The 27974-nt window shown below is 37.7% G+C and overlaps 1 protein-coding gene across 1 annotated transcript in view; it reads left to right on the top strand.

Annotated features, from left to right (window-relative positions):
* LOC118840222 (fibrillin-2-like) overlaps positions 1–27974 on the top strand; it is a 154462-nt gene that overhangs the window by 87495 nt on the left and 38993 nt on the right. Inside the window, 5 exon segments of the mRNA XM_036747721.1 lie at positions 7165–7284; positions 8376–8498; positions 9064–9189; positions 14065–14190; positions 25357–25563. Coding sequence (XP_036603616.1) covers positions 7165–7284; positions 8376–8498; positions 9064–9189; positions 14065–14190; positions 25357–25563 — 702 coding nt within the window.

Genomic DNA, 27974 nt, shown 5'->3' with positions numbered 1-27974 from the left:
TCCCTTGCAATATCCCCAACTAGTCATAATTTAACCTTTATTTAAAGACTTCTGATGAGAGGGAACCCTGTAATAAATCAGTTATATTTATTAAGCATCTGCTATGTGCAAGTTACTGGTGATAAAAAGAAAAAAAAAGTGGTTTACACTACCTCCACCCATCTACTCTTGGATATCTTTAATTGTTATATCATTTGGTCCAGTACTTTTATTTTACAGATAAAAAATAGGGGCATGTAAAGGTGAAATGACTTTCTTAAGAATAAATGTCTAGTAAGTTCCTGAGCTGGAAATTGAAATTCACTTCCAGAAATATGTTTTGCGTTTTTCATTTCATTTTCCCTACAACATGCATGTTTAAAATCCACTTATTTAAGTCCAGGAAGAGGTCTGCCAGGCACCCAAAGTTAGAAGTTGTTCTGCTCTTTTCTTTTATTCTCCTGTCCAACTGTTTATATTCATGTGGACCAGATAATTACTTGAATTCTACCCTCAAAAATACTAACTGCACAATCCAATTTATGTGTCTACTATTCTATACACTGGAGATACAAAGACAGAAGCAAAAAAGTCCTGCCCCCAAGGAATTTATGGAGGTATAAGAAACAAGTAGATAAAACATGTAAATAGATAAATATAAGATAATTTTAATCACAGATTTCTAAAACTGGAGATAAGGAGAGGGTGCCAAGTAACAACAATGTTGCTAGCAGCTACTGTGGGGGTGAAAGACCCAACAAGACCAGCAACAGGAGCTTCTAGCACAGGTTCTTTGATCTGCTTTACTAAGGAAACCTTAATGGGTTAACAATCTTATTTTAATAAGCATACATATACCATTTACTTAGTTGAGGGGAAAAAGCCAGCACCCTGAACTTCAGAGCAAATACAAATAGAAATTACAAACAGAAAATATCAAAAGAGCAAATAACACAATTCAACAGACAGGCTTTGTCTGATCAAGGCATCACATATATAGTTACCAAAAAGAGAAGCACCAACATCTGGGTTTTCTTCAAAGCCGGGGGGGGGGGGGGCAGTGCGGGGGGCTCTTGAGAATGGCTACCCAGAGTCTCTACACCAGTACTCTTCCAGTGAGTGAGAGCCCCAAACAAAATGCTAAACTCTGAGTTTATATACCCTTCTTAGGGCCCACAAACTTCACACCTAATCAGTAAAAGGGTGTGGGCCTGAGGCTTTCCAGCTAGTAAGACTTAAAGGCACTTGATTACTTTAGCATTCTAAAAGAGAAAACAGTAAAAAAAAACTCCCACCTTAATTAATGTTACACTCCACCCCTTTCCAGGATCCTTGGCTTTACACAATCTAAATAGCCATGGATCCTAGAACAAATAGTCATTATACATTGTGATCCAATCAGGGAACTAAAGCATAATATTAACAACATAACAAAATGTATCTTTCCCCAAAATACTTGTTCACAAAACACCATCCACCCCAGGTCACAGCAAGTATCCCAGTAAAGTCCTTCTTAAGGATGTTTTTCTGAGTTTTGTTCTTATAAGGACAAGCCACTAGTACACCCAAGTAGGTGTCGATGCATGTACATATATATTTACATCCTTTACCTTGTGGTAGTGGTCCAGTATATTCTATCTGCCAGATTTGGGCTGGAACTTTTCCCCTTGCTATTTCTCCAGTTACTATCCTGGGAACAGTTCATTCTTTTTCTAATTGGCATATACAACATTCCTCTGTTATTTGTTTTACCAATGCATGAGAGATACTAATACCTCAAACCTGTGCCAGTCTATGTGTAGCCTGGACCCCTAAATGGCCAGCTGTCTGGTGGACCCATTTCGCTAATACTGGATCATTGATTGGGGTCAGAGTAGGGACAATACATTCAGGAGCAATCTTTGCTAACTGATCGATATGTGCATTGTACTCACCTTCTGGTGTGGTGAGGGTCACGTGAGCATCAACGTGAAAAACTGATAAATTCATAACCAGAGACATGTCCCATATATTTTCCCATAACTCTTTATCCCAAACTTGTTTGCCATGATTCTCCTAATTCTGATTCTTCCATATAGGCATCCACATAGCTAACCCATTAGCTACCTCTCATAAGTCAGTAAATATGTGACACTGTCCTGTTTTCTCTGTTTTAATGGCTTGATATACAGCCATCAGTTCAACATGTTGGCTACTTCCACCTGGCCCAGAACTTTCCAAAGTTCGCCTAGCACAGGGGTTATAGGCTACTGCTTTCCAGTACAGGGGTTATAGGCCACTGTTTCCAGTCTCTTGTGTCTCAAATATTTTGCTATCCCATCAGTAAACCCGGCATGTTTCTTCCTTTCCTCAGTTAGTCCATCATATCCATCATTCTATTTCACCAAGGATTGTACCAACTGTTGCTTTGGTTCAGGGGGTTTTTCATTCCCCTCAGTGTCAGTGTTCACCACAGATTCACGTAGAGCAGAAACTCCACTTTTGCCTGCTCTAGATCTACCCTGAATATATCACTTCCATTTGATTATGCTTGCCTCTTGTGCATGTCCAATTCTGTGGGAAGCTGGGGTACTCATTACCCAAGTCATAATCGGGATTCTAGGCCTTAATATCACTTTATGTCTCAGAGTCAGTTGCTCAGTTTCTACCAAAGCCCAATATGCAGCTAACAACTGTTTCTCAAAAAGTGTATATCACATCCCAGATGAAGGTAGTTTTCCTCCACCAAAATCCTAAAAGTACATTTCAGTTTTGTTGTTTTTTCCATAAACTGCAATTCACATGGTCATTTTGCACAGTCACTTGTAATTCCTCTGGTCCATTTTGCATAGGCCATAAATCTAGGGCTAATTGTATAGCAGCCTTTGCTTCTTCAAAAGCTCTACTTTGTTCAGTCCCCAGTCAAATTCGTATTTCTTCCTGGTAACTTTATACAAAGGTTTCACAATCTGTCCCAAATGTGGGATGTGGTGTCTCCAATAATCAAATAGCCCTATGAAGTTTTGGGCCTCTTTCTTATTGGTAGGGGTGGGAAAATCCTGGATTTTTTGTCGAGCTTGTTGGAGAATTTCTCATAGTCCTTTATTCCACTGTATCCCCCAAAATTTTACAGTTTGAGCTGGCTCTTGAACCTTTGCAGAGTTAATTTCCCAACCTTTACTTTTCATATGGTCAATTATTCGTGTCAAACTCTTCTCCATTTCTTTAACATTTTCTCCCTGTATCATGATGTCATCTATATAGTAGGTAAGCCGTATACCAGATAACTTTAATTCATCTAAATGTTCAGCTACTATCCTGTGGCAAATAGTTGGACTATGAAGATATTCTTGTGGCAGTCATGTAAATGTATACTGTCAGCCTTACCAAGTGGAAGCAAACTAGTCGCATTACTTGGAGTCTGTTGGGATAATAAAGATGGCATTGGCCAAATCAATGACTGCATACCAAGTCCCCTCATGTTTCTGGATTCTCTTTATTAAAGTAACAGTGTCTGGAACAGCAGCATACAGGGGAGGTGTAATTTTGTTCAGTTGTCTATAATCTGCTGGCATCCTCCGTGTTCCATCTGATTTTTGAACTGGCCAGACAGGGTTGTTCCATCTAGTGCTTGTAGGGACTAACACTCCTTCAACATATTCTTTTATAGTACTAGCAATTTCATCTTGCTCACCTGCCAAATGATACTGCCTCAAAGTAACTTCTTCAGAAGGTTCAGGAAAAGTAATTGGGTCCATCTTTATTTTCCCCACTAAAACTGCATTGACTCCTATTTTTCTCATGGCAAATTGGTATTTCCCTTCAGGTAAATTCAAGGTCATACCCTTCAATATGTTCATTCCAATGATGTATTCAGGAATAGGCACAATAACCACAGTATATTCTTTCCTGGGCAGTTGTCCAATTTTCATCATCAGTTTAACTTGTCTGACTGATATTTCAGCCCCTCTTAATTCTGTGATGGTAATAGGAGTTCCATGGCTGAACTTGTCAGGATTTCCATAGATAAGAGTGGCCTCTGCCGCAGTGTCTATTAATGCCCTAGTTACTGTACTTAACCCATTTTTCCAATATATGGTCAAGTTAATGTGGGGTCTGCCATCCAGCCTGTGGATTTCTTTAATCTGGACTGGGACTCAGCCAATTTCCTAGCCTTTCCAAAGATGTGACTCACTTGGGTATGAGGTTTCAAGGTCTGTAGCATCTATAGGGCAGTTCTTACTTCTCTATTCTGTCTGCTATCAAGCCCCTTATCTCAGACATTCTGTACAGTTTTTTGGTTGGAATACCATCTATCATTTTAAAATCTACCCCTGCTCTCAATAGAGCAGTCAACATTTCTTTTCTCATCACTGTATTTTAACACCAAATCGGCTGGCTATTCACTCTCCTCTCTCGAGGAGATCTATCTCTTCCCCAGTCTCCTAAGTCATTTAACTGTGAAATCTTATCTATCAACTCCTAAAGAGGGTTCCCTCCTTCCCCAGGTAGGAGAGTTAAAATCAGGTGTTTGTAAGTAGGAGGAGCTGTCTTAGCTATTAAATTTCTGTGGGAGACTCCCAAGGGAGCGTCATAGTATGTATCCACGATTCCTGTCATAATAGCAGTCTTCATTACCTCCTCCTTTAGCTTGATGTTACAGTCTCTAAGCAAATACCAAGGTTTATTCCCAGTGAGCCACATAGAATCAACAGGATCTTTTTTATTACAGCCCTTAGCTACTAAAGCTAACAGATTAGTCATACTGTCATCATCCTCTTGCTGGTGATAATCCCTAAAAGCTTGCTGAACTAAAGGATTCTGGCTGATACCTATGATTCTCATGCAATCCACCCTATCTACTGATACTTTGCTGGCCCCTTGATCATTGATTCTTACTATCCAAGATACTAACTATTCTCCCATTCTTTGGGTGAATCTACTCAAAATGTCTGTGATTTCTTGCTGTGGAAAATCTTCCAAAACTTCCATCATTATCATCTTGAGTTTCCCTCCTCCTTTGAAGTATAGAACGAACTTCTGTCTTAGTATTTAACAATATCTCATTCTCTGTGTGAGGAACATCATGCACCATAGTGGCATTTCGTGCCTCAGCCTCTGATATTGTCTCATTTTCTCCCTATTCCCTTCCCCTACCACCATAGCAAGGACGAAGATGGCAGTCAGACTTGACCTGGGCTGAGTTGAAATGCACTCTTGACCTCTTTGGCCTCCTGTTTCTCCTAGCCACATGAACGGCAAAATTCTCATTTGAGTCAATAGACTCTTGAGCGATAGCTTGCTCTCCTGCTGCGTGAGAGTCCCTATCTTGCTGTGTAATAGGAGTGTCCCCATTTCTTTCTCTTAGTTTCAGTCTCTCTTATTTCAGCTTCACCTAGATTGTGATACTGGCAATTCTTCTCCCGGCTCAATTTTATTCTGTCACAAACATTTTTCCAAATTCCTGGGGTCTCCCCTCTGTAGCCTTGGTTCCCAGCTTTCACAGAGTCCAGCTCCTTTAGCCCATTCCTTTGGTAGGGAGGAATAAGATGAATCCTCCCACCCTGGGATATTCATCTCTTCCTCTGAAGTCCTTCTGCTTCTAAATAGAGATTTTATACCCCACAATCCCATCCTTGTTGCCAGATATAGCAGTAAGGCAAAATTCATGACTTCGGAGAGGACTGTGGACATGCCTGAATGGTTTGTTATCACGAGGTATAAGGAATTCTCTAGTTAGAAGGCTGAGGAAGTATAACATTTATTTAGACTCCAGAGGATCAGATTCAAGGACCAATGCCCCCAATTTGATATTGTAGCAATAATATTCCAAAACCGGTATGCCCACCTCACTATAGTAAAAAAGAAATTATAACAAAATGTTATAGCAAGGAACCAAGCCATACTGTAGCTTCCCCTTGATGCTAGGTCCTCCCTATAAAAAGATCACTCAAGAATCCTAACTCTCTGTACTCAGCACTCTCTGCTCTTTACTCTCGATGTTGCTTCTGAATCATGCTGCTCTCCACTCCACTGCTTCCAGTTCTATTGTGCTGCTCCCAGTTCTGGGCTCTCTTTTTGTACAGTCCTAGCCATCATCTGATTGACTAGAACTCAAGTGCACATACCATTGACTCTGGTCTTAGCAACTCCCCTTAGGGCCCTGAGGGTTTTACCCCCATATCAGCTTTGCAACTAATAAGTGGGGGTTTGGGGCCTCCTTATGAACAAAGATATAATCAGGCCTTCCTTAGGCCCACCTGAGCCCTATTGAATGGGTGGGGAAGATCTTTGATCAGATTAATACTACAGTGCCTTCTAGGGATGATAGAGAGCTGAAGAAGGCTGAAGAAGGAATGGAGAATTCAGGAAATAACAAGTTTACAACTTTCACTGGAATGTAAAATTTATAAAGAAGAACTGTGTAAAATAAATGTAGCTGGAGCCATCTTGTGAAAGACTTCCAAATGTTTTAGGAATTTATATTTTGTCCTAGAGGCAAAGGAATGACATCAAAGATTATTGAGCAGGGTAGGGATGTGTCCTTTAAAAAGGATTATTTCAGGGGCAGCTAGGTGGAGCAGTGAGTAGAGCACCGGCCCTGGGGTCAGGAGGACCTGAGTTCAAATCCGGCCTTAGACACTTGACACATGTACTAGCTGTGTGACCTTGGACAAGTCACTTAACCCCAATTGCCCTGCCAAAACAAACAAAAAAAAGATTATTTTTGCATCTATATCAAAGATGCTTTGGAGAAGGAAGAGACAGGAATCAAGGAGACCAATTGTTAGAAGACTATTGCAGTAGTCGAGGTGAGAAGCACTAGGGCCTGAACTAGTATAGTGGATATATAAATAGAAAGGAAGAGAAGAGGTAAGAGGTGTTATGGAGGTTGCATATAAGAAGTGGCTTGGATAGAACCGGTGCAGGCTATAAAGTTGGCAGAGCAACTCATTTGCCAGCCTTACCCCATTCTTCATTTGTTCTGCCCAAAGCCCATTTTCATGAATTATAGAGCACAGAACATGCATATACAATGAATTCCTTAATAGAGCTATAGTGGTCATGCTTTAGAAATATCTTATATACTATATGGTGACATAATAGTATGTACCCAGATCCATCTACTCTCTTCCTCAAAAACTTGGCTGTGAATGTGTATATGTCTCTTAAAATAATTGTTTTCCAAATTTGCTTGTCTTCCAGATACAAATGAATGTTCAGTTGGGAAACTCTGTGGAAATGGGACATATATTAATGTTATCGAGAGTTTTGAATGCAACTGCAATGATGGATTTGATCCAGGTCTCATGATGAATTGTGAAGGTGAGTATTTACTTGTTCCTTGTTTTTTCATGGTAAAAGTATTTTTATCATCTAAAATTATTCTGATGTTCTTTACTTGTTTGTTTTGAGGTAGAGGAAGATCTATGATTTCATCAGTATGGTTAACTCTATATAAAAATTCCCTTACACTGGTGCAGATCGGCCAATTTTCTGTAACTGAGAAGTTTAGAGACTTGCCTAAGACACAAAGCTAATATGTGTTAGAAACAAGACTTGAACCTAAATCTTCTTGATTATAAGAAGAACCTGTGTGCTACATCATCTGACTCTCAAATTTTATTTACTTTAGTTCAATATATCCTCCCTACATAAAGATGATACTACCAATGGAGATAGCTCTATGTGTATTAAAGATATGGCTAGTCCTTTCAATATCACTATTCAGTGGACGTGATAGATAATATTATCACCATTGTACAGGTTTAAAGAAGGTAAATGACATACATAAATGACATAAGTGACAATGATCACATCATAAACAACAGATCATATACTTGAAAAAAGCTGTTCTGACTCCTCATTCAGTGTTCTTCCCACTGCACTAGTAGAAAAAACTTCTCAGATGTGTGGTTAACCCATAGCCTCTACTCACAAAGAGCTTGTCTCATCTGCTTCATATAATATCACAGCGAGGTAGCTACTCTAAATTGATCACTCTACTACTATAGATTTTCAGTGTTCACAATGATATCATATTGTTTGAAACTTCTTTAGTAACCCTTCCTTTGGTTACAACACAATTTAATCCAACTTAACTTGACATTTATTAAACACTTACTATATGTAGGGTTGGTCACTGAGAAAGATATAAAACTTGTATAAAACACAATTCCAAGCCTTTATGGATCTTACAGTCTAAATAGAGAATAAGGGCACATAGAGAGATAATTGTAAAACAATAATATGTGATAACATTGGATAGGTCCAAAAGAGTGTTGTGTGAAGTGTAAGAGGAAAAACCTCAACATTATTTGAATAACAGACAGTGTCTAATGATCATCTGTCCTTTAATTAAATAGACCAAAATATTGATAATGTACAAATATATTTCCATTTTTATCACTGTTCAGAACTCAACGAATATGCCCAGAATCCACTGTTATGTACTTTTCACTGCATAAATACCTTTGGTTACTATGCATGTGCTTCTCCTGCTGGCTATGCCCTAAGGGAAGATCAAAAGATGTATAAAGGTAATGATATTTCATAAGTAAAATCTAAGCGTGTACTTAATCTTGTGAAAATAATTTTATCCTGCTAATACCAACCATGCCCATATTGGAACTATAGCTATCCCAATTCTTAAATGAATTTGGCCTAGAGTGGTATTCATATTTACTGTGGTATTATATGACATTGATTAAATAATCTTGGTCAAAGCATCTGAATATCTGATGTTCCCCTGATTACCTTGAAGTTAGATCAGAGGGAGATTGTGGACCGAGGTAAACAAAAACTATGTTATGGGACTGTTATTATATAATACTCTTATATTCAAAATAAAGACAGTTACACTCTTCTTAGCTTCTTGTCATTAGGAAGTTTTTTAGAAATCTGGCAAAATTGCTTTAGCCATCCTGAGTTTTGGGGGGGAGTTATTTTCTTAGTCTCAAAAGATTTAGTTTAGAAAAGAAAAGAACATTTTAGTTTATAGAGGAAAATAGAATTATTATTTTAAAATACTTGTGCTTGAACTTTGAACATGAACTTACTCCCAAGGATCCTTTTCTTAGCTATACAATATTCTGTTTCTTACAGATCTAGATAAATGTGTTGAAAACTTACATGACTGCAAAACCAGAGGCATAATATGTAAGAATATGATTGGTACTTTCGTGTGTATCTGCCCCAGTGGAATGTCGCAAAGACCTGAAGGTTGCATAGGTAAGGTTTGGGAAAGACATTGATATTCATTTTTCTAATAAAATAAAAAGAGAAAAGATCAAATTGAGCAGTGAGGTCCAACAAAACATGGCCCCTCCATAGAGAGACAGTATTCAGTAAACATGAGTCCACAAAATAAATTGGCGGGTCATTCTGCTTTCTCTTTCATTAAGTATTTTGTTAAAGCTTCAAAATAATAACATCCCACTTTTTCCTCCTTCTACTCTTTAGCCATTCTTAGTAAACTAAACCAAATGTTGGTTTCTGGTTCCATTTGCAAATTATTTCATTTTTAAGTTAAATATTGCCACATGCCAAGTAAGCTAGATACCATATCCAAATCCTTCTCTTTTAGAGTATCTGTTCCCCTTAGATAGATTTGCTAACAAGCTGGTAGTTAACATCTCAGTACACATCATTTTATTTTTTCTTAATAACTTTTCATGTCTTTGTAGGTTAGAATTATGAAAGCTGTTTCCAATAAACAGTCCCTGGGAATAAAAAAAATGTAGATTAACATTTAGTTAAAAGTTTATGAGATTGTCATTTGGGAATTTTCTATGTCAGTCTTCCCAAAATAATAGTATAGCTATTTCAGGCACAGTGCCATTAAGAAGTTATTTATGGTGGAGCCAAGATGGTAGATGAGAAACTCAGCTGAACTCTCTCAACATTCCTCTCCTAACAACTTTAAAATAACACCTCAAATCAAAGTTTGGAGTAGCCAAGCCAACAAAAGGTCAGGGTGAGACATTTTTCCAGCCAGAGAAAACTTAGGTCAGCAGAAGACATCTTTGACACCAGGATGGAGGCCTGTCTAGAGTGCATGCAAGGACAGCAGCAGAGGCTACATCTCCAGCAGCAGCTTCAGGAGAAGTTAGGCCAGAGATAGAAAGTGGGTCGGGCAATTGGTTAGAAAGAGATTACAAAGGGACCATTCACTAGCACTGGGCACAACTGGCCCTACTTGGCAACTCTACTGCTTTTATACAGTTCTGGGTCACAGTTCCAGGGCAGATAAGGGCACTGAGGGTCAGTCACAAGGGAGCAGGGTCCATGGTCTTGGTTCTAAAGCAAAGAGGAACTCTCATGTTTCTGGCTACAGGGAACCAAGGTCTCTTCCTGGATAAAGACCAGAGCGCAGACCAAGAGAACCATACCTCTCCCAAGATCACACCACCTCGAGAGCACCAAAAACTTGAAGATCCCCAGAACTAGCTCTGAAAACAATAGTTCAAAAAAAGCTTTAAGCTTGGGACAATGCCTCCCCATTCCCAGAAGAGCAGTGCCCACCTTTAGCATAAATTTCAGTCAAGAAATAGGATGATGTAATATTAATTAAGGTGGGACTTTTTATTTTTACTGTTTTGTTTTTTAGAATGCTAAAGTAATCACACCCACACCCTTTTGCTGATTAGGTATGAGGCCTTTGGACCCTAAAAAGGGTATATAAACACAGAGGTTAGCATTTTGTTTGGGGCTCTCACTCACTCAGAAGAGTGTTGTATGATTTGACCAGATGAGACTCTGGGTAGCCATTGTTAAGGAGCCCTCCCCACCCCCACTCCTCAGCTTTGAAAAACCCAGATGTTGGTGCTTTACTCGTAACTATGTATATTGTGATTTGGTTAGACAGAAACATTGATCTATTTACATTGTCATTGTTCGTAATTTCTGCTTGTATTCTCTCTGAAGTTCAGGATCCTGGTTTTTCTCTCTGAACTAAATGAATGATGTATGTATGTTTGATTAAAGTGAAATTGTTAACCCCTTAAAGTTGTTTTCCTTAGAAAAACAGATCAAAGAACTTGTGCTGGCAGCCTTCTGTGTGCTAGTGTTATTGGCCTTACACAGCCACAGTAGCTGCTAGCAACATTGTTGTTACAGATGAAAAAATGAGCAAAAACAACAAAAAGCTTGACCATAAAAAGCTATTATGGTGATAGGGAAAACCAAGATGTAAACTCAGAAGACAACAATGTGAAAATAGTTACAAAACAAAAAAATACCCCCCCAAAGAAAAATGCTAGTTGGATCCAAGCCCAACAAGAATTCCTGGAAGCATTAAAGAAAGATAAGTGTGATAGAAGAAAAATTGGGGGGAAAATGAGAATGATGAAAGAAAATTGTTTTTGAAAAGAGAATAGCTTGGTTAAGAGGGTCACAAAAATACTGGGAAAAACACTTTAAAAACAGAATTGGCCTGAATTGGCTCAAAAATTGACTGAAGAGCCTCCTTTAAAAGCAGAAAAAGAAAAATGGAATAAGAAGTGAAAAACCTCACCGAAGAAAATAATTCCTTAAAAATTAGAATTAGGCAAATGGAAGTTAATGACTCCATAAGACACCAAGAGTAAAGTCAAAAGAATAGAAAATAGAAGAAAATGTGAAATTATGCATCAGAAAAAACAACTGACATGGACAACAGATTGAGGAGAGATGATTTAAGAATTATTCGACTGCCTGTAAGGAAACTCCTAGAAATATTATAGCCAAATTCCAGAGCTCCAAGGTCAAAGAGAAAAAATTTGCATACAGCCAGAAAGAAATAATTGAAATATTGTGGTGCCACAGTCAGGATCTCCCAAGATTTAACAGCTTACATCTTAAAGGGATGTAGGGCTTGGAATATGATATTCTGGAGGTCAAATGAGCTGAGATTACAAGCAAGAATCACCTACCCAGTAAAATTGAGTTTAATACTTCGGGGGGGAAATAGATATTTAATGTAATAGAAGACTTTCAAGCATTCCTGATGAAAAGACCATTGCTGAGTAAAAAAAAATCTGACGTTCTAAATAAGACTCAAGAGAAGCATAACAACATGAACATGAAAGTGGAATCATAAGGTACTTAATATATAAAGTCATAATGGACTTAACACTTTACATTCCTGTATGGGAAGATGATAATGTAATCCTTATTAGGTCAGCTAAAAGGAGTTTATATAGAAAGAGATCATGGATGTGAGCCGATTATATTGGAGTAATCTCCCCTGCAAAATGGAGTGGTTAGAAGGAGGCATGCACTGATAGAAGGGGGAAATGGGAGGTAGAATGGGGAAAATTTTTGTAAATGAGGCACATAAGGAAGAACTTTTACAATGGAGGGGAAGATGGAAGTGGCAGGCAATTTTTGAACCTCACATAGAATTGATACAAAGAGGGAAGGAAAAAATATATGTGTGTGTGTGTGTGTGTGTGTGTGTGTGTGTGTACATATGATTTGTGTGTGCACACACACTGTTGTATTTAGAAATCTAACTTACACAATAGGGAAATCAGAGGGAAGGGCATAATAGAGGAGGTTCATAAAAGGGGGAACAGATTAAAGGAGGTAATGGTTAGAAGCAAAATAGACTTTTGAGGAGGAACAGGATAAAGAGAGAGAAAACAGAAGAAAATGGAAGGTGGAGAAATACATAGTAATCGTAACTGTGAATGCTAACAGATGAACTCACCCATTAAACAAAAGTGGATAGCAGAATGGATTAGAAAGCAGGATCTAACAAAATGTTTTCTGCAAGAGACACTCTTGAAACAGAAAGATGCACATAGTTAAATTAAAGGCTGCAGGAAAATCTAATATGCTTCAGAGAAACTAAAAAATGCCAGGGGTAGCAACCATGATCTCAGGCAAAGCAAAAGCAGAAATAAAACTAATTTTTTTAAAAAAAGATCATCAGGAAAACTACATTTTGCTAAAAGATACCATAGGCAATAAAATAATTTCAAAAAAATTTAAAGCTAGTTTTCTCTGATAAAGACCTCATTTCTAAATATATACTGAGTATAGAAATGAATTAAATTTATAAAAATAAGAGCTATTCCCCAATTTGTAAATGGTGAAAGGATATGAACAATCAGTTTACAGAATAAATCAGAGGTATCCATAGTAATATTAGAGAAATGCAAATTAAATTAAAGCAACTGTAAGGTACCACCTCATTCCTATCAGAAATGACAATCTCAGGAGGGGATGAGGAAAAATAAGTACATGAATAAACTGTTGGTGGAGTTGAGAACTACTATACATGTGCTGGAGAACAATTTACTACTATGCCTAAAGGGTTGTAAAAGTGTGTATACCCTTTGACTAAACAATGTCACTGCTTTATGTGTACCCCAAAGAGATCAAAGAAAAAGGAAAAGGACATATATGTACAAAAATACTTATAGCAGCTCTTTTTATGATAGAAAGAATTGGAAATTGAGAAGATGCCCATAAATTGGGGAATGACTGAACAAGCTGTGGCATATGGTTGTGATGCAGTATATATAAGAAATGACAAAGGGGGTGGTTTCAGAAAAAAAATGTGGGAAGACCTATATGAAATGTTGCAAAATGAAATGAACAGAACCAGGAGATCATTGTACATAGTAACAGCAATATTGTAATAATGATCAACTATGAAAAACTTAGCTACTCTGAGCAATACAATAATCAGAGATAATTCTGAAGGACTTATGATGAAAATTACAGTCCACCTCCAGAGAGAGAACTGATGAATTCTGAGTGCAAATTGAAGTGTAATTTTCTTACTTTATTTTTCTTGTCTCTTGTTTTGCAACATGGCTAATATGGAAATATGTTTTGCATGGTTTCACATGTATAATTGATATACCGCTTGCCTTCTCAGTGGATGGGGGATGGGGTTGCAGGGAAGGTGAGAATTGGGAATTAAAAATTTAAAACAAGAAAAATGCCAAAAAAAAACTTAAAAAAAGAAATTATTTATCTGCAATCTGTTGGTAAGGTACCCCACATAGCATTGAAACTATGCTTATTTAGTTCATCAATACTTTGCCAAAACTTTTCAATTATCAGAATTGTTATTCCCTATTTACTTATTGTTTGCATGGTGTTTTTCTCAAGATGAAAATGAATGTTGGACAAAGCCAGGTGTCTGTGAAAATGGTCATTGTATTAACATTGTTGGGAGCTACAGGTGTGAATGTGATGAAGGATTCCAATCAAGTTCATCAGGGGTTGATTGCCTTGGTAAGTTGATATATGAGTACACACACATCTGTATATGTGTGTATATATCTATATCTATATATACGTGTATGAGTGTGTGTATATATATATATGTATATATATATACATTTGCATAATGTAAATGATGTTCCTGAATGGTTTTTTTCCAAAGTTAAGATGGAAGTCTATGGGAAAGATATTATTAAAATAGTAGAGCAATAAAAATTAAATAATTTCATTGCAAAATAAAATATTTATGAATAAGGTCATCTGTGCTAATATTAATGAAAAATAAATGTGACACTTCAAAATTTGATTTCCTGAGCCCGAACAATTTTACATAACAATACTTATGATATGCAGTTTAAACCTTGGAGATTTAATGTTGTTTGTCAGTACTAGAAAACATACATGTTAATGAACTATTTTTATTAGCTAACTGAGAAGAAAATATAGTTTAAATTTTTAAGAAGATGGGAATTAGGCAGAGCCAAGATGGCAGCATGTAAACAGGGACTCGCCTGAGCTCTCCCCCAAATCCCTCCAAATACCTAAAAATGACTCTTAATAAATTCTAGCGCTACAGAACCCACAAAATGACAGGCCTAAGATGGCCTGGATGGTTACTGGTAAGGGTCTATCACACCATGCTGGGAGTGGAGCACAGACCAGCATGGTCCATGCCCAAAGAGACCAGGCTGGAGTAGACCTGATAAGGTAGGCCTCAGGGCCCTGAATCACCGAGCTGTGGCAGTTTGCAGATTTCTCAACCCACACACGCCAAAGACAAATGAGCATGACCGGTGGGAAAACTTGGACCTGAGTGAGAGAAGTGCAAAGTCCAGAAAAGCCCCGGAGTGGTGGAGGCAGCTGTGGCAGTGGCAGCACCAGCAGCAGGGGCTGCTTCCGCAGCTCCAGGCCCACAGGTGGGGAATCAAATGGCTGATGAGAACAGGAGAGCAGGGATCTCTTTGCTGGTGCCAAGGGAGCATTCTCTTGCTTTACCCTGGTTGGATTTGGGTGGCATTCCTGGTTGGTGGTCCTTGGGGGAGCAGGAGCACTGGTGTGGCAGAGCTTTTGGTGGATATGGAGAGAGAGTCCTCCTTGTATTTCACAGGCCAGGAGAGGACTCTCCCCTCCTCAGAATAGAAGTAGCACAAAACCTCTGAAGCTTGGGACAAAGCACCCTCCACTCTGAAAGTAGTCATGCCCTGAAAAAAAGCTCAAAAGTCAAGTAATTGGCTGGGAAAATGAACAGGCAGCATAAAAGGACACAGATTATAGAATCTTTCTTTGGTGACAAAGAAGATCAAAACATACAGCCAGAAGAAGTCAACAAAGTCAAAGAGCCTACATCAAAAGCCTCCAAGAAAAATACAAATTGGTCTCAGGCCATGGAAGAGCTCAAAAAGGATTTGGAAAATCAAGTAAGAGAAGTAGAGGAAAAATTGGGAAGAGAAATGAGACTGATGTGAGAAAATCATTTAAAACAAGTCAATGACTTGCTAAAGGAGACCCAAAAAATACTGAAGAAAATAACACCTTCAAAGATAGACTGACTCAAATGGCAAAATGTAAGGGGTTGGTGCCGACCCTGGGGCTGTTCAGACCCTAGCACTTGGCACCAGGCTTAGTAGGAGCTGGAACAGCAGGTGCCCAGAGGGAGGGCCTCCGCCCTTAACAGCCCCCTGTAGTCTTCCTACACATGCAGGCAGAGTCCATCCACAAGGGACTCACAAGCCCAGAAGGAGGAACCCAGCTGGCCATTACCTAATGCTCTTGAACCAGTGCCTAACACAACAATGCTTTGATACTTTACTTACTGGAACATCTTTGATACTTTACAAGGGCATCCTGCCCCGTGCCTCACATAGCTCATACAGCTCTGATATCAGCTGTCTACATACCTGAGCCTTCCCATGTCTCCATAGATACTGTAGGACAGCACCCCCCTTTGTTCCCATACTCCCATAGAAACTATCTTGCTACACCCCTAATTTTTCCCATACACCTGTAGGAACCATAGTTTGCAACAATCCAGATTCTTCCCACCCGATATCAATCTTCCCATGCTGTCATCCCCTTATCCCTTGAACACCTGCTTCTGCTCATGTAGTGCAAAACCCTATAAAACTGGATAATGTCTCCCAATAAATCAGAGTTGTATCTGCCCTGACTCCTGCCTCATCATTGCGTACTGAGATAGGGGTCCTTGCTGGTCAGGGACCCCCAACAGCAAAAGAGTTTCACAGAGCCAATGAGGAGAAGAATGCCTTGAAAGGCAGAATTAGCCAAATGGAAAAGGAGGTCCAAAAGACCACTGAAGAAAATAACACCTTAAAAATTAGAATGGAGCAAGTGGAAGCTAGTGACTTTATGAGAAATGAAGAAATTGTAAAACAGAACCAAAAGAATGAAAAAATGGAAGACAATATGAAATATTTCATTGGAAAAACCACTGACCTGGAGAATAGATCCAGGAGAGATGATTTAAAAATTATTGGACTACCTGAAAGCCATGATCAAAAAAAGAGGCTAGACATCATCCTTTAAGAAATTATCAAGGAAAACTGCTCTGATATTCTAGAACTAGATAGTAAAATAGAAATTGAAAGAATCTACCAATCGCCTCTTGAAATAGATCCCAAAAAGGAAAACTCCTAGGAATATTGTAGCCAAATTCCAGAGTTCCCAGGTCAAGTAGAAAATATTGCAAGTAGCCAGAAAGAAGGGAATATACATATACATATATATATGTATGTATGTGTGTGTGTGTGTGTGTATACATATATATATATATGTATATAGACAGAGGGCACAAGGTGAGTTGAATATGAAGGGATGATATCTAAAAAATATAAGGGGCAAGAGAGGAATATATTGGGAGAAAGGGAGAAATAGAATGGGGTAAATTATCTCACATAAAAGTGGCATGAAAAAGCTGTTGTAATGGAAGGGAAGACGGGGATAGATGAATGGGAATGAGCGAACCTCGCTGTCATCAGATTTGGCTTAAGGAGGGAATAACATATACACTCAATTGGGTATCTTACCCTACAGGAAAGTAGGGGGAAAGGCAGTAAAGGGGGGGATGATAGTAGGAAGGACAGATTGGAGGAGAAGGTAGTCAAAAAGCAAACACTTTTGAAAAGAGACAGGGTCAAAGAAGAAAATTGAATAAAGGAGGACAGGATAGGATGGAGGAAAATATAGTCTTTCACTGCATGACTATCATGGAAGTGTTTTACATAACGATACATGTACAACCTATATTGAATTGCTTGCCTTCTCCAGGAGGGTTGGTGGGGAGGGAAGAAGGCAGAGAATTTGGAGCTCAAAGTTCTAAAAACAAATGTTTAAAAATGTTTTTACATGCAACTGGGAAATAAAATATACAGGCATTAGGGAATGGAAATCTATCTTGCCCTACAAGAAAGAAAGGAGATGGGGGGAGGTGGTGATAGAAGAGAGGACAGACTGGAGAAAGGGGCAATCAGAATGCATGCCACCTTGAGGTGGGGGTGGAGGGTAGAGATGGGGAGAAAATTTATTGAATGTTGAAAACTAAAAATAAATTTAAAGAACTTGGTTATTCAAAAAATAAATAAATTTTAAGAAGATGGGAATTAAATTCTTAAATTGATTAAGTAACATCATCTTGCACAAACCTGACTTTTATACACTATATTGTATTTATCTTCAAACCCTTATAATGATACTAAAATGCAATTTTCTTCCCACTATACCAACGCTAATTTGTACATATATGTTTTCAATTGCTGAAATTAATTTAACATTGTTTATTTGATGTGCTATTTTTTTATCACTCACATAAATGAGCTGTCTCTTTTCAAATTTGGAATATTGACCCACCCAAGACATAGTTTGGCAAAAGCATAGCTATTCCAGCAGACAAGAATTATAACAAAAACCATCATGTTTGCTACGCTTAGTACATTCATGTTAGTACACTTCTTCATGAGCTATAATTTTTTATGAAGTTACATCATTTTGAACAAGCACCACCAACTAATTTTGTGTGATATTGGCTATACATAAAGATATTCATAGAATTCAGAGACAGAAGAGACTTTAGAGATCCCTTAGTTTCTCATCTGCAAAATGAGGGAGTTGGACTAATCCCTTTTACAGGTGAGAAACCTGGGCTCCAAGAGGCTAAATAACTTGTCAGGTAATACAGAATAGCCCCAAGATCACTCCTCTCTTATATTTCCTTAAAACACTTTCCCTAAAATCCACTTCCTGTTGCATCAAAGGACTACTCAGTTCTATTTGAAAACACTATAGTCCTGCTTTAAAACAAGCTAAATGTAAAACACACTCCTAATATTATAAAATTTTGATATTGCCACTTTAAAAAAAGTTTCAATCAGCATGTGATTCTATCATATAGGAAATTCATGCAAAAGAACTTTCTCTGCCAATGGAAATTGGCAACTTTTCCACAAATTATAAGTTTATGAAAAGTTTTACTGAAAAGTTAAATAAAATAACTTGCACAGTATCTAGTAGCCCAGAGGTGGGACTTTGAATCCAAGTCTTCCTGACCCTACAGCTAGCTTTGTCTCCACTGTGCTGTGCTGTCCTACCCTACTATATCTAGAGTAAATTCTTCAGGATCCATTTTCCATAGTAGTTCAGTGTCAAGTATAAAGAAAAGATTTCCATTTGTGACTTCTTTTGGGCCTTCAAAATAGAATCACATATCTAGAAAGGAACTCAGTGTCTATCTAATCCTACTTCCTCCTTTTACAGGTAGGAATGCTGAGGTCCAGGGATGTTGTTACTTACCTGAGTTTACACAATTAGCAATAATCAGATGCAGGATTTGAACCATGTTCTCTAACTCCAGAGTCAGAACTCTGTCTCCTGCACCACACTCCTCAGCCACCCTAAAGGTAGTCATACCGTAGTCCTCATTAAAAAGCAAAGATGTTCTACCTGAGATCTTGAATGTACAGTCTCTTTCCTTTCTACTTCTTTTCCACTGCTTTGCCCTCCTCAATATGCTCTTCATCCCAATCAGGACCTCTGGTTCCTTGATCACATTAGTCACCTAGTCCATCATCCATTAAAACACTGCATTCTACTTTTAAATCCCTTGTTCTTATTCCTTTTTCTTTCAACTTCTCCCTTTCTGCCAGTCCTCAAATTGGGGTTACCTCCATCAAACATTTCCCTTTTTTCCATTGCTGGAGGATGTAAGCAATCAGCAAGCCAATCTTATGCCCACTGCTGTATACTGTAGTGCTGGGAATACAAATACAAAAAATGAACCTGCTTTCAGAGAAGATAATTTATGTTTAAGATAGAGATAACTACATATATGTATATATTTGTATACAGAATGAACATAAAAAATTAATGGAAAATACATACAAGATTGTTAAATGTATTGACTATACACATTAAAAATGCAAGCTTTCTGCCCTCAACTAGGCCTTCATTGCTATATGGCAATCCTTTTAATCATCTCTTAATTGATTACCTATCATATACCACACAATGACAGTTCTGAACCCTCTCCTTTCAAGCCTCTGACTATACTTTCTCTGCCTGACTTCTCAGCAAATTACCTTATTTTCTACTTTACATGACAAGCATTTGTCATGAGTTCTGTTATTACCCCAAGCCTGACTCTCACAATGTTATTGCTGGAACTGTAACTATTGCTAGCAGATTTTATCCCTCCCCATCTATAGTAGTTGATTTTTCTTTTCTGTCATTCAATTTGGGATGTAGACTGATAAGTACCAGAAGACGTTGACAGTCTAAATTAGGTCATTTGCAGCTGCCTTCTTAACCCAACCACAAATTAGTTGTTTGCCTTATATGAGAGGGAGAAATAATGTACAATCACAGATTATGAGCAAGAGACCAATGAATAGAAATATAAAGAATATACTCTTATTTTCTTTGCTTCCTGATTAATGAAGAAGAGGGCTATCTAGAAATTCTTCTGGTGTTCTGCATGCTACTATCAATAAGCTTGGAAAAATTAAGTCTTAGTTGTAGGAACTATATGATACTAGTACACATTATCTTTAAGAGAAATAAAAGTCATAGAAGAAAATATAGAAAGCAAGTATGACTAGCTAATATAACAGTATAACCAATTTGCCCCACAGGGTTGATGAAGCTAGACATTCAAATCAAGGTACTCAGAACATTGCAGGCAGTACTGTATCGCAGTATAAAATCAATGAACATATTAAAGCAGAGCTTCTCTTTTAAATATTCATTCAACATGTCGCCTGTACTTTGAGAGTTTAAAACAAAACAAAACAATAGTGGAATACTTCAGGATGGGTGGGTTCCCTATAATTAGCATATTTCCAGTAAAGAATAGTGTAGAGAACATTCCTTTTGCAGCAAAGGTTAAGACTAGAAGAATTCTGAGATCTCTTCTCTGACATTCTGTGATCTTGTAACCTGAATACATCCAAACTTTTTTACTCGTTCAACCTCCCTGGGCCCAAGTTTACTCATCTATAAAGTGAGAGAGTTGGATTAGATTGCCTATGGAGTCCCTCCCAACTTACCTATTATCCTATCATGTTATGATCTGCATCCATCTTCTCTTTTCCTCCAATCTTAACAGTTTTTTTTCAAAGTTATACTTTTCTACCTGTGATCTTTACTCTTTCTCTCCTCCTTTCCCCTCCGCTTCCCTCCCCTCCCCTCCTGTCTGTCTCTCTCTGTCTTGTTTCTTTCTGCCCCGAATACAAACATGTTCATTTCTTGTTTGACGTCCCTTGACCTTGTCAATCTATATTTTTTCTCCTTTGCTGCTAACTTTTAGAAATAGCAGTCTACAAACACTGTCTCCAATCCCTTCCTACTCATTCCTGAATTGCTTGCATTCTGACCTCAGATCTCATCACTATACTAAAATTCTGTAATTGTTCCCATGGTCATTGATGACCTTCTTCCTAGTTATCGAATCAGAAATATAGAAACTCAGAATTGGGAAGACCTCATAGTTCAAGTCAAATGTGAAAAAGAATTCCCTCTACAAAATAACCAAGTCGTCATTCCTTGCTAAGGGGAAAAACCACTACTTCCTCAGACAACCCATTCCACTTTGAGGTGGCTCTAATAGTTAAGGTTTTCCTCTGCCTCTGCAATATTGCTTATGATTCTGTTCTTTGGAGCCAAGCATAACATATATTCATTGCACTGCAAGCAATTATCATATTTTACAGAATTTTAACTTCTAGCAGTACAGATTTGAATACACATGACTACTTTTGAATATATATGACCACTTTATGGGATTCATTATTCACATTAATTAAGACAGATACTTAAAAATTGCTATCATATGCCCCACTAAGTATTCTCTAGGATAAACATCCCCTGTTTCGTCAACCTATCAATATATGGAACATACTATAATTCTTTCACTGTTCTAATTGTGCTTATTTGATGTTCCCTGGCTTTCCAACGTCCTTTGTAACATAGTGTGTGGTAATGAGAATAATATACTGTCTTCAAGATGTGCTCTGATCTGGGCTGAGTACAGTGAGACTTGTCTCCCAAAGTCATGGTCATTGTGTTTTTCTTAATGCAGCCAGATTTATATTATTAGCCGTGTTGGCTTCTATTTTGCAATACTGCCTAATACTGACCTTGTAGCCTACTAAAACCCCCAATCTTTCCTTTTTCAGATAAACTACCACCTCACTACTTATCCCATATCTTAAATCTGTGAAATTGTTTTTTTAGTCTGAGTATGACTCTACATTTTTCCTATTAAATTTTATCTAATTAGATTAAATTCAGCATTCTACCCTGTAATTGCAAATTCTGACTCCATTCTAAATTATTAGTCATTACTTGAAGTTTTATCTAATGTGCAAAATTTATAACTTTACAAAATCATTGATAAAAATGTTTACTAGCACATAACAAAGCAGAGAACTATTGAACACTTGAAAGTTTGCGTCAGCCGCTTAGTGAATACTCCTTGGATCCAGCCATTTCCAAATCTACCTATTTGTACTGTGACATAACTGTATGTAGCCCACATATATAAGGCATTCTGCTGATCTTCCAGGCTATAACATCCCCAGCAAAAAGGGACATGAAGTTAATCTGGCATGACCTGTTCTAGATGAAACTAGACTGGCTCTTAGTGATCTTTTCTTTTTCTATAGCCTGTGAAAAAGCATTTATTAAAGCACTTACTATAAGCTAAGAACTGTGCTAAGTTTGCAGGATACAAAGAAGGACAAAATAAAATAACCACAATAAAATAGTCCCAGCTGTTAGGGAGCTTATAGTCAAGCTAGGGAGACAACATGCAATCCTCTGGCCTTCCAAAGTTCAAAAGATTTTCTCTTGATCAAAATATGTGGCAGAGAGATGGAATTGCTTTCCTCACCCTCCCTCAAATGATTTCTTCTCAGGCTTGGCTGGAGGCTTATATCATTAAACTGCTAGACAATTCAAATGCCTGATGTGAACTAACTTGTTGGTTTGATACAAAACCCACAGTGAGAGACCAAGTTCCCTCAGCGAATCCAAATAGAATTAATTACTGCTCAAATGTCTTTGAGTTATTAATTCAATGGAGATGTCTAGGTCTTGTTCAAGTCACACGTATGATTGATGGATTCAACTGAGATGTTCTTTGACCTGATAAAGGTATCAAGGCATGGTTTCTTTTTTCTTTTTCTTTTGGGGTGAGGGTTGATTGAACCAATCAGTCACATGTAAATGAATTATTCATTGATTTTGTGCTGTACTCTCCTGCTTTCATGTACAGTATTTATGTAATCTATCATCCAATGCCTGAAGTTACTTCAAGACCTAGAGTAGGTCCCACTTCTTTCATTGTTTTCCCTTACCATTAGCTGAAATTGGTCAATAATCACTCTTTCCATAAATTTTCTGTGAGCACTTTGTATCCCTCCTTAACCCCATCACCTTCTACTCTTTATGTATGTACATGTCATAGCGTCCCTATTTCTTTGTAAGTCAGCTTTTTGAATTCAAGGTTTTGTGTCTAGTAGCTAGCACAGTCTCTCCTCTACAGCAGACTTTTAATAAATGCTCAGTTGAAATAATTTTACTATAATCACTGCTAAATGAAGAACACTGGACAAAATTAAGTCTGTTTCTGAATCACACTATACCTCAACTTAGGAATAGATTCTATCCCAAAAAAGATTATTTGAAACTAGCTTGTGGACTACGAATGCATTTTCCATAAAAACAGTGCAATAAAAGGTGGATTATATTTCTGGGCCCGTTCAGAAATGCCTATTGTAGTTTAGTAGTGCACCTGAAATATAGTACTATATGATATTTTCCCATATTTTGTAGCTCTTGTTAAATCACCCATCTTTGCTAACTTTTTTTTTAAAAGAGAAAATAAATTTATAGGTTAAACTTGGGATGCTACAAATACCACCATTCATGTAGGTATGTCTTTAAGTGCTTGTTTGTATTAAGTGAAAAGATTCTACTTGACTGCTGAAGGACGAAGGATTTTTCCTCCTTCTCCCTTTGCCCCCATCTTTGAAGTGTCGATCTCACCAGCCTTTTCCAGCTACTACTCCCCTCATTCAGTGTGACTTTGTCTCTAGTCATCACCCTCGTGGCCAGAGCAGGAGAATGGAGAAGGCCCCAACCCCGATTCCTTTGCCAGATAGAAACTACAACTGAGCTCATTCTTTATTTCTAGGAGAAAATAGATTCATGATTCTGCCCCTCTTTTTGAACTGAAACATATATCAGTAAGATTTTTTTTCATTTTATTCCAGACTCCAGAGAAAAAGTTCTTAGCAACTTTAGACAGCGAATCTTTTTTCTGTATGTTTAATTCCTGTCTCTCATATCCTTTTACCAATATTGAAATACATAAAAATTAGTAATTTCTGGTGTCTATCACTCTTGTATCAGTTTTCAATACCAATTGAATGGAAATATAAACGAATTTTAAAGAAAAGAAATAGACTTTGGACTTAACACATGCTTTCCTGACTAGGGAAAGAGGAGGGAGGAGGGCCAGGCAAAAATAACTATCAGTTCTTCTCAATGCAAAAGTAAACAGCAACCAATCTGCTGAAACACCTCCTCTTTTAGTTTTGAGCAGCTCTTCCAGGTGCAGAAGGTTGAGGCAGCATCATTGTGGCCTCTCTATTCCCAGCAGCCCGGCCTACCTTCACACGTGCTACAAGCTCTCTCAAAACCCCTGCACAGAAGGTCCCTACCCCCTCTTACATACATAAGCTCTCTTTAGTCAGTGGATCAATCACAAACTGAATATTTACATTCTTTCCAGTAGGCTTCATTTATCTGTTCTAAAAGTCTTTTTTTTTTTGGTGTGGGTGTGTGCTACACTTGCATATCTTCTTATTCTTGTCCAATTATGAAAGTAAAAGTCCTCGTCACATGTACTGAGAAGAATCCATGTTACTAGCACTGGATGGCTCCCCACAAACTAATTAATCAGAAGGATAGAAACTGGGAGAGTGTAGTGAGAGGGGAGGGGAAGGAAGGGATCTCTGGAAAGAGAGCAGAGGTGGGAGATGAGGAACTAGGATTGTGGAAGGAAGCAAGGGACCTATTATCTCTAATTCCAGCCCTAACAAACATTGGATCAAGGTGACATGAAGCAATATGATAAGGGATCAGGAAAATATGATAGGCAACTGCTGGTTTTGGTGGAAAAGAAAAAGTAGGAATTACCAGGTGAACCATGCGGACTAGAAGGGAGTTCCCGTGGTTACTGAGGCAGTTCTTTTAGAGCAATTAACTACCTTATCACGTTTAGTCAAATCTAGTAAACTTGGTTAAAGGAGTGTTTTGTTTTGTTTTTTAGCTTTAAGAAGCACCTGATAATCCCAGTGCTTCAACGTGTTAACCAAGTGTCCATGGCAATATCATCCTAATACTGAAGCAAAGGTTATAATCTCTATTACCTATAAGAGAAAATTTCTCTAATACCTTAAATAGGGCCTTTGAACTACACAGTAATTGTCCTTGGGAAACTTTTTGAAGAAAGAGATACTTATAGCTAAAATGCTTGCTGCAAACCATTTTTTTGGACAACAATCATTGACAGATATATTTAAGGTTTATTTGTAAACATTGATAATAAATAAAATTCATAGGCCTTTATGGTGACTGCATTTTTCCTGCACTTTATTTATGCAGATGACAGAAAAGGATTCTGTTTTGCTGAACTTCTTCAATCAATGAGTCACATGGCTTCCAGTAGCCAGAACCTTGTCACAGAGTCAGTGTGTTGCTGTGATGAAGGATGGGGCTGGTGTAACCAATGTGAACTTTGCCCACTTCCTGTAACTATCCAGTACAAAAAGATTTGTCCTCATGGCCCTGGATATGCCACAGATGGAAGAGGTATGAATCTACATACTGGTCTGAATTAATGATAAGCATGATTTATTTTAAATATTTAATATTTTCAAAGGAAAACTTGATTTTATAATTTAACATTTCAATAGATTCTCTTGTATTTCTTTCAAAAAGTATTATAAATTTAAACTAATTGCTAACAAAGTATTCTACAAGTAAAGGATTAGTGAGGTCTGTTTTCATAAATAGATAATCCTTCTATTTACATAAAAATAATTTCAATATGACCAGTATCTTCAAATACATTTTCTTCATTAATTTAAATATGCTTAAATATGTTACATACAGTAGTCCCTTCCACATCATGGGGAGTTAAGGCCATAGAGTCCCCATGGTCTGGACAATCTGTGTAAAATTTTTTGACCCTTTCTTTGTACCAGAGAAGTTTGTTTTTTTTTTTCTTTTCCTTTTATGGGGTATTTACAGTACTTTATTGTAAAATTTGGGTCAAGTATTTGGTCATAGGCTATATGTAAGTCAATGTTAAACAAAAATACTATATGAAAAAATTTTTTTAAATATGAAAATTTAAAAAATGAAACAAGTTTGAGGAACAAAATATTGAATATAGTGTATATAACAATATTACACATGTATCATGCAATACTACACATATATTTTGTGTCATCCGCGACTTCTGTAAAACTCCCCAAAAATTCCCATTAAATTTCTTATGCTGTCCTACAATATATTGAAACCACCATGGTAAAAATCCCAATATGGAAGGAATAACTTTAAATCACATTTACGTTATTAATTTTATTTAGGAAGCCCCTTTTCTACATATAATGTAAAGGTAGTTTTAGGCCAATTGATGGATTACAAGTTAACTGTGCTCCAGATTTGAGGTTTCAATGATAAGAAGCATTGAGCTCCTTAAATTAATTAATAAATGAATTTTATTTTAAATGTTAACTGAAATTACATGGATCACCATCTCTATAACTGGAAAGCTGGGATCAAATTCAAGATTATCAGTCTTATCAGTCCTGTCTCTCTCTTTCTCTCTCTCTTTCTCTCTCTCTCTCTCTCTCTCTCTCTCTCTCTCTCTCTCTCTGTCTCTCTCTCACACACACACCCCCACCACACACACACACACACACACACACACACACACACACCCTGAACCTTAGACATCAAGCCGAGAGTTTGAGGAAAGAAAGCTAGGTGCTCTTAATCCTAATGTTCTCCCAATCTCTGTTTCATTCAGTGGCATATCTCCAGTGCCATCTGTATTCCATACCATCTCCTTCATATTACTATTGTGTCCCTGTATGTCTGTGTTCTTCTTTTGATTACCACTAGAGTGTGCTGTTCCTATCCTATAGATATACTTGCCACCTCCATCATAAACCACTGGTCCAAGTTCTACCTTGTCAGCTGCTCTTTAGGACATTTCAGTATCTACACCTAAGGTAAAGACTTACTCCCCTCACACATAATAGACTGTTAGTAGTAGTCACTTAGTAGATATTTGGTTACTTTGGTTTAATTCCCTTCAAGTACTTTGTGCATCCTCAGTCTCACTCAGAAATCACCCAAGCATTTCTAAGATCTATGATCTCTTAAACTTGTTTTAGATGACAACTGGTGGATGAGCTAAGGAATTTCATAAGTGTTAGAAATTCAGGCAGATTTAGAACATGAGGAAGAACTAAAAGCAGGTAATTTCTAAAAATTTCTGGTGCAAATAGTTACTGCTGGCAGTATATTGTAATTTTTAGATTTATGAAAGAACAGATTATGTTTACAACTTTTTGCTAAACATCTACATACTCTGCAGTTTTACTGATCACACCTAAAAAGGATTCTTCTGAGCCATAGTTTTTTTTTGAGACATTTCTCCCTTTCCCCAGTTCTTTACTGTATTTTCAAATTATTCATATACCAGATTGATCAAAATGACTGTGTAAGGATATATCCTAGCTTTCACCCACAATTACTCCCACAAAGGTAGAGGAGGAGCACTGGACTGAGACATACTTGAGAAATCCAGGGAGAATCCAGTGAGTCGTTTTTCCTGCCCATGTCAGCAAAGGAAAATGAAGGATTTGAGAAAGAGTAGAACCAGTAAAGCCCAATACAAAAGCTTCCAGGAGGGAAACTGGACTGGTCTTGTGGCTATGTGCAGGATAGGTAATAGCAATAGGTATATAATAGCCAGTAGCTATGTTGCTCTGATGCTGAATGGGTAGTCAGATCCAGCATGGACTGATGAATACCTAGGCAGGGAGGACAGACCAACAGTGACCCAGCAGCTCTGTCCTTGAAGTATGATCTCGGATTTAGGCAACAAACCTGGGCTGGGGCCTGCTGCTGAATAACCAGAGCTCAGGAGTACAGATCAGAGGAGTGCCTGCATTTCTTCCACACTGAAAGTACAGAACCTGCTGGCT

Source organism: Trichosurus vulpecula, chromosome 1 (assembly GCF_011100635.1).
Source record: "Trichosurus vulpecula isolate mTriVul1 chromosome 1, mTriVul1.pri, whole genome shotgun sequence".
Taxonomy (NCBI): domain Eukaryota; kingdom Metazoa; phylum Chordata; class Mammalia; order Diprotodontia; family Phalangeridae; genus Trichosurus; species Trichosurus vulpecula.
The sequence above is the reverse complement of the archived record's forward strand: the minus strand, read 5'-3'. Positions and strand labels throughout refer to the sequence as shown.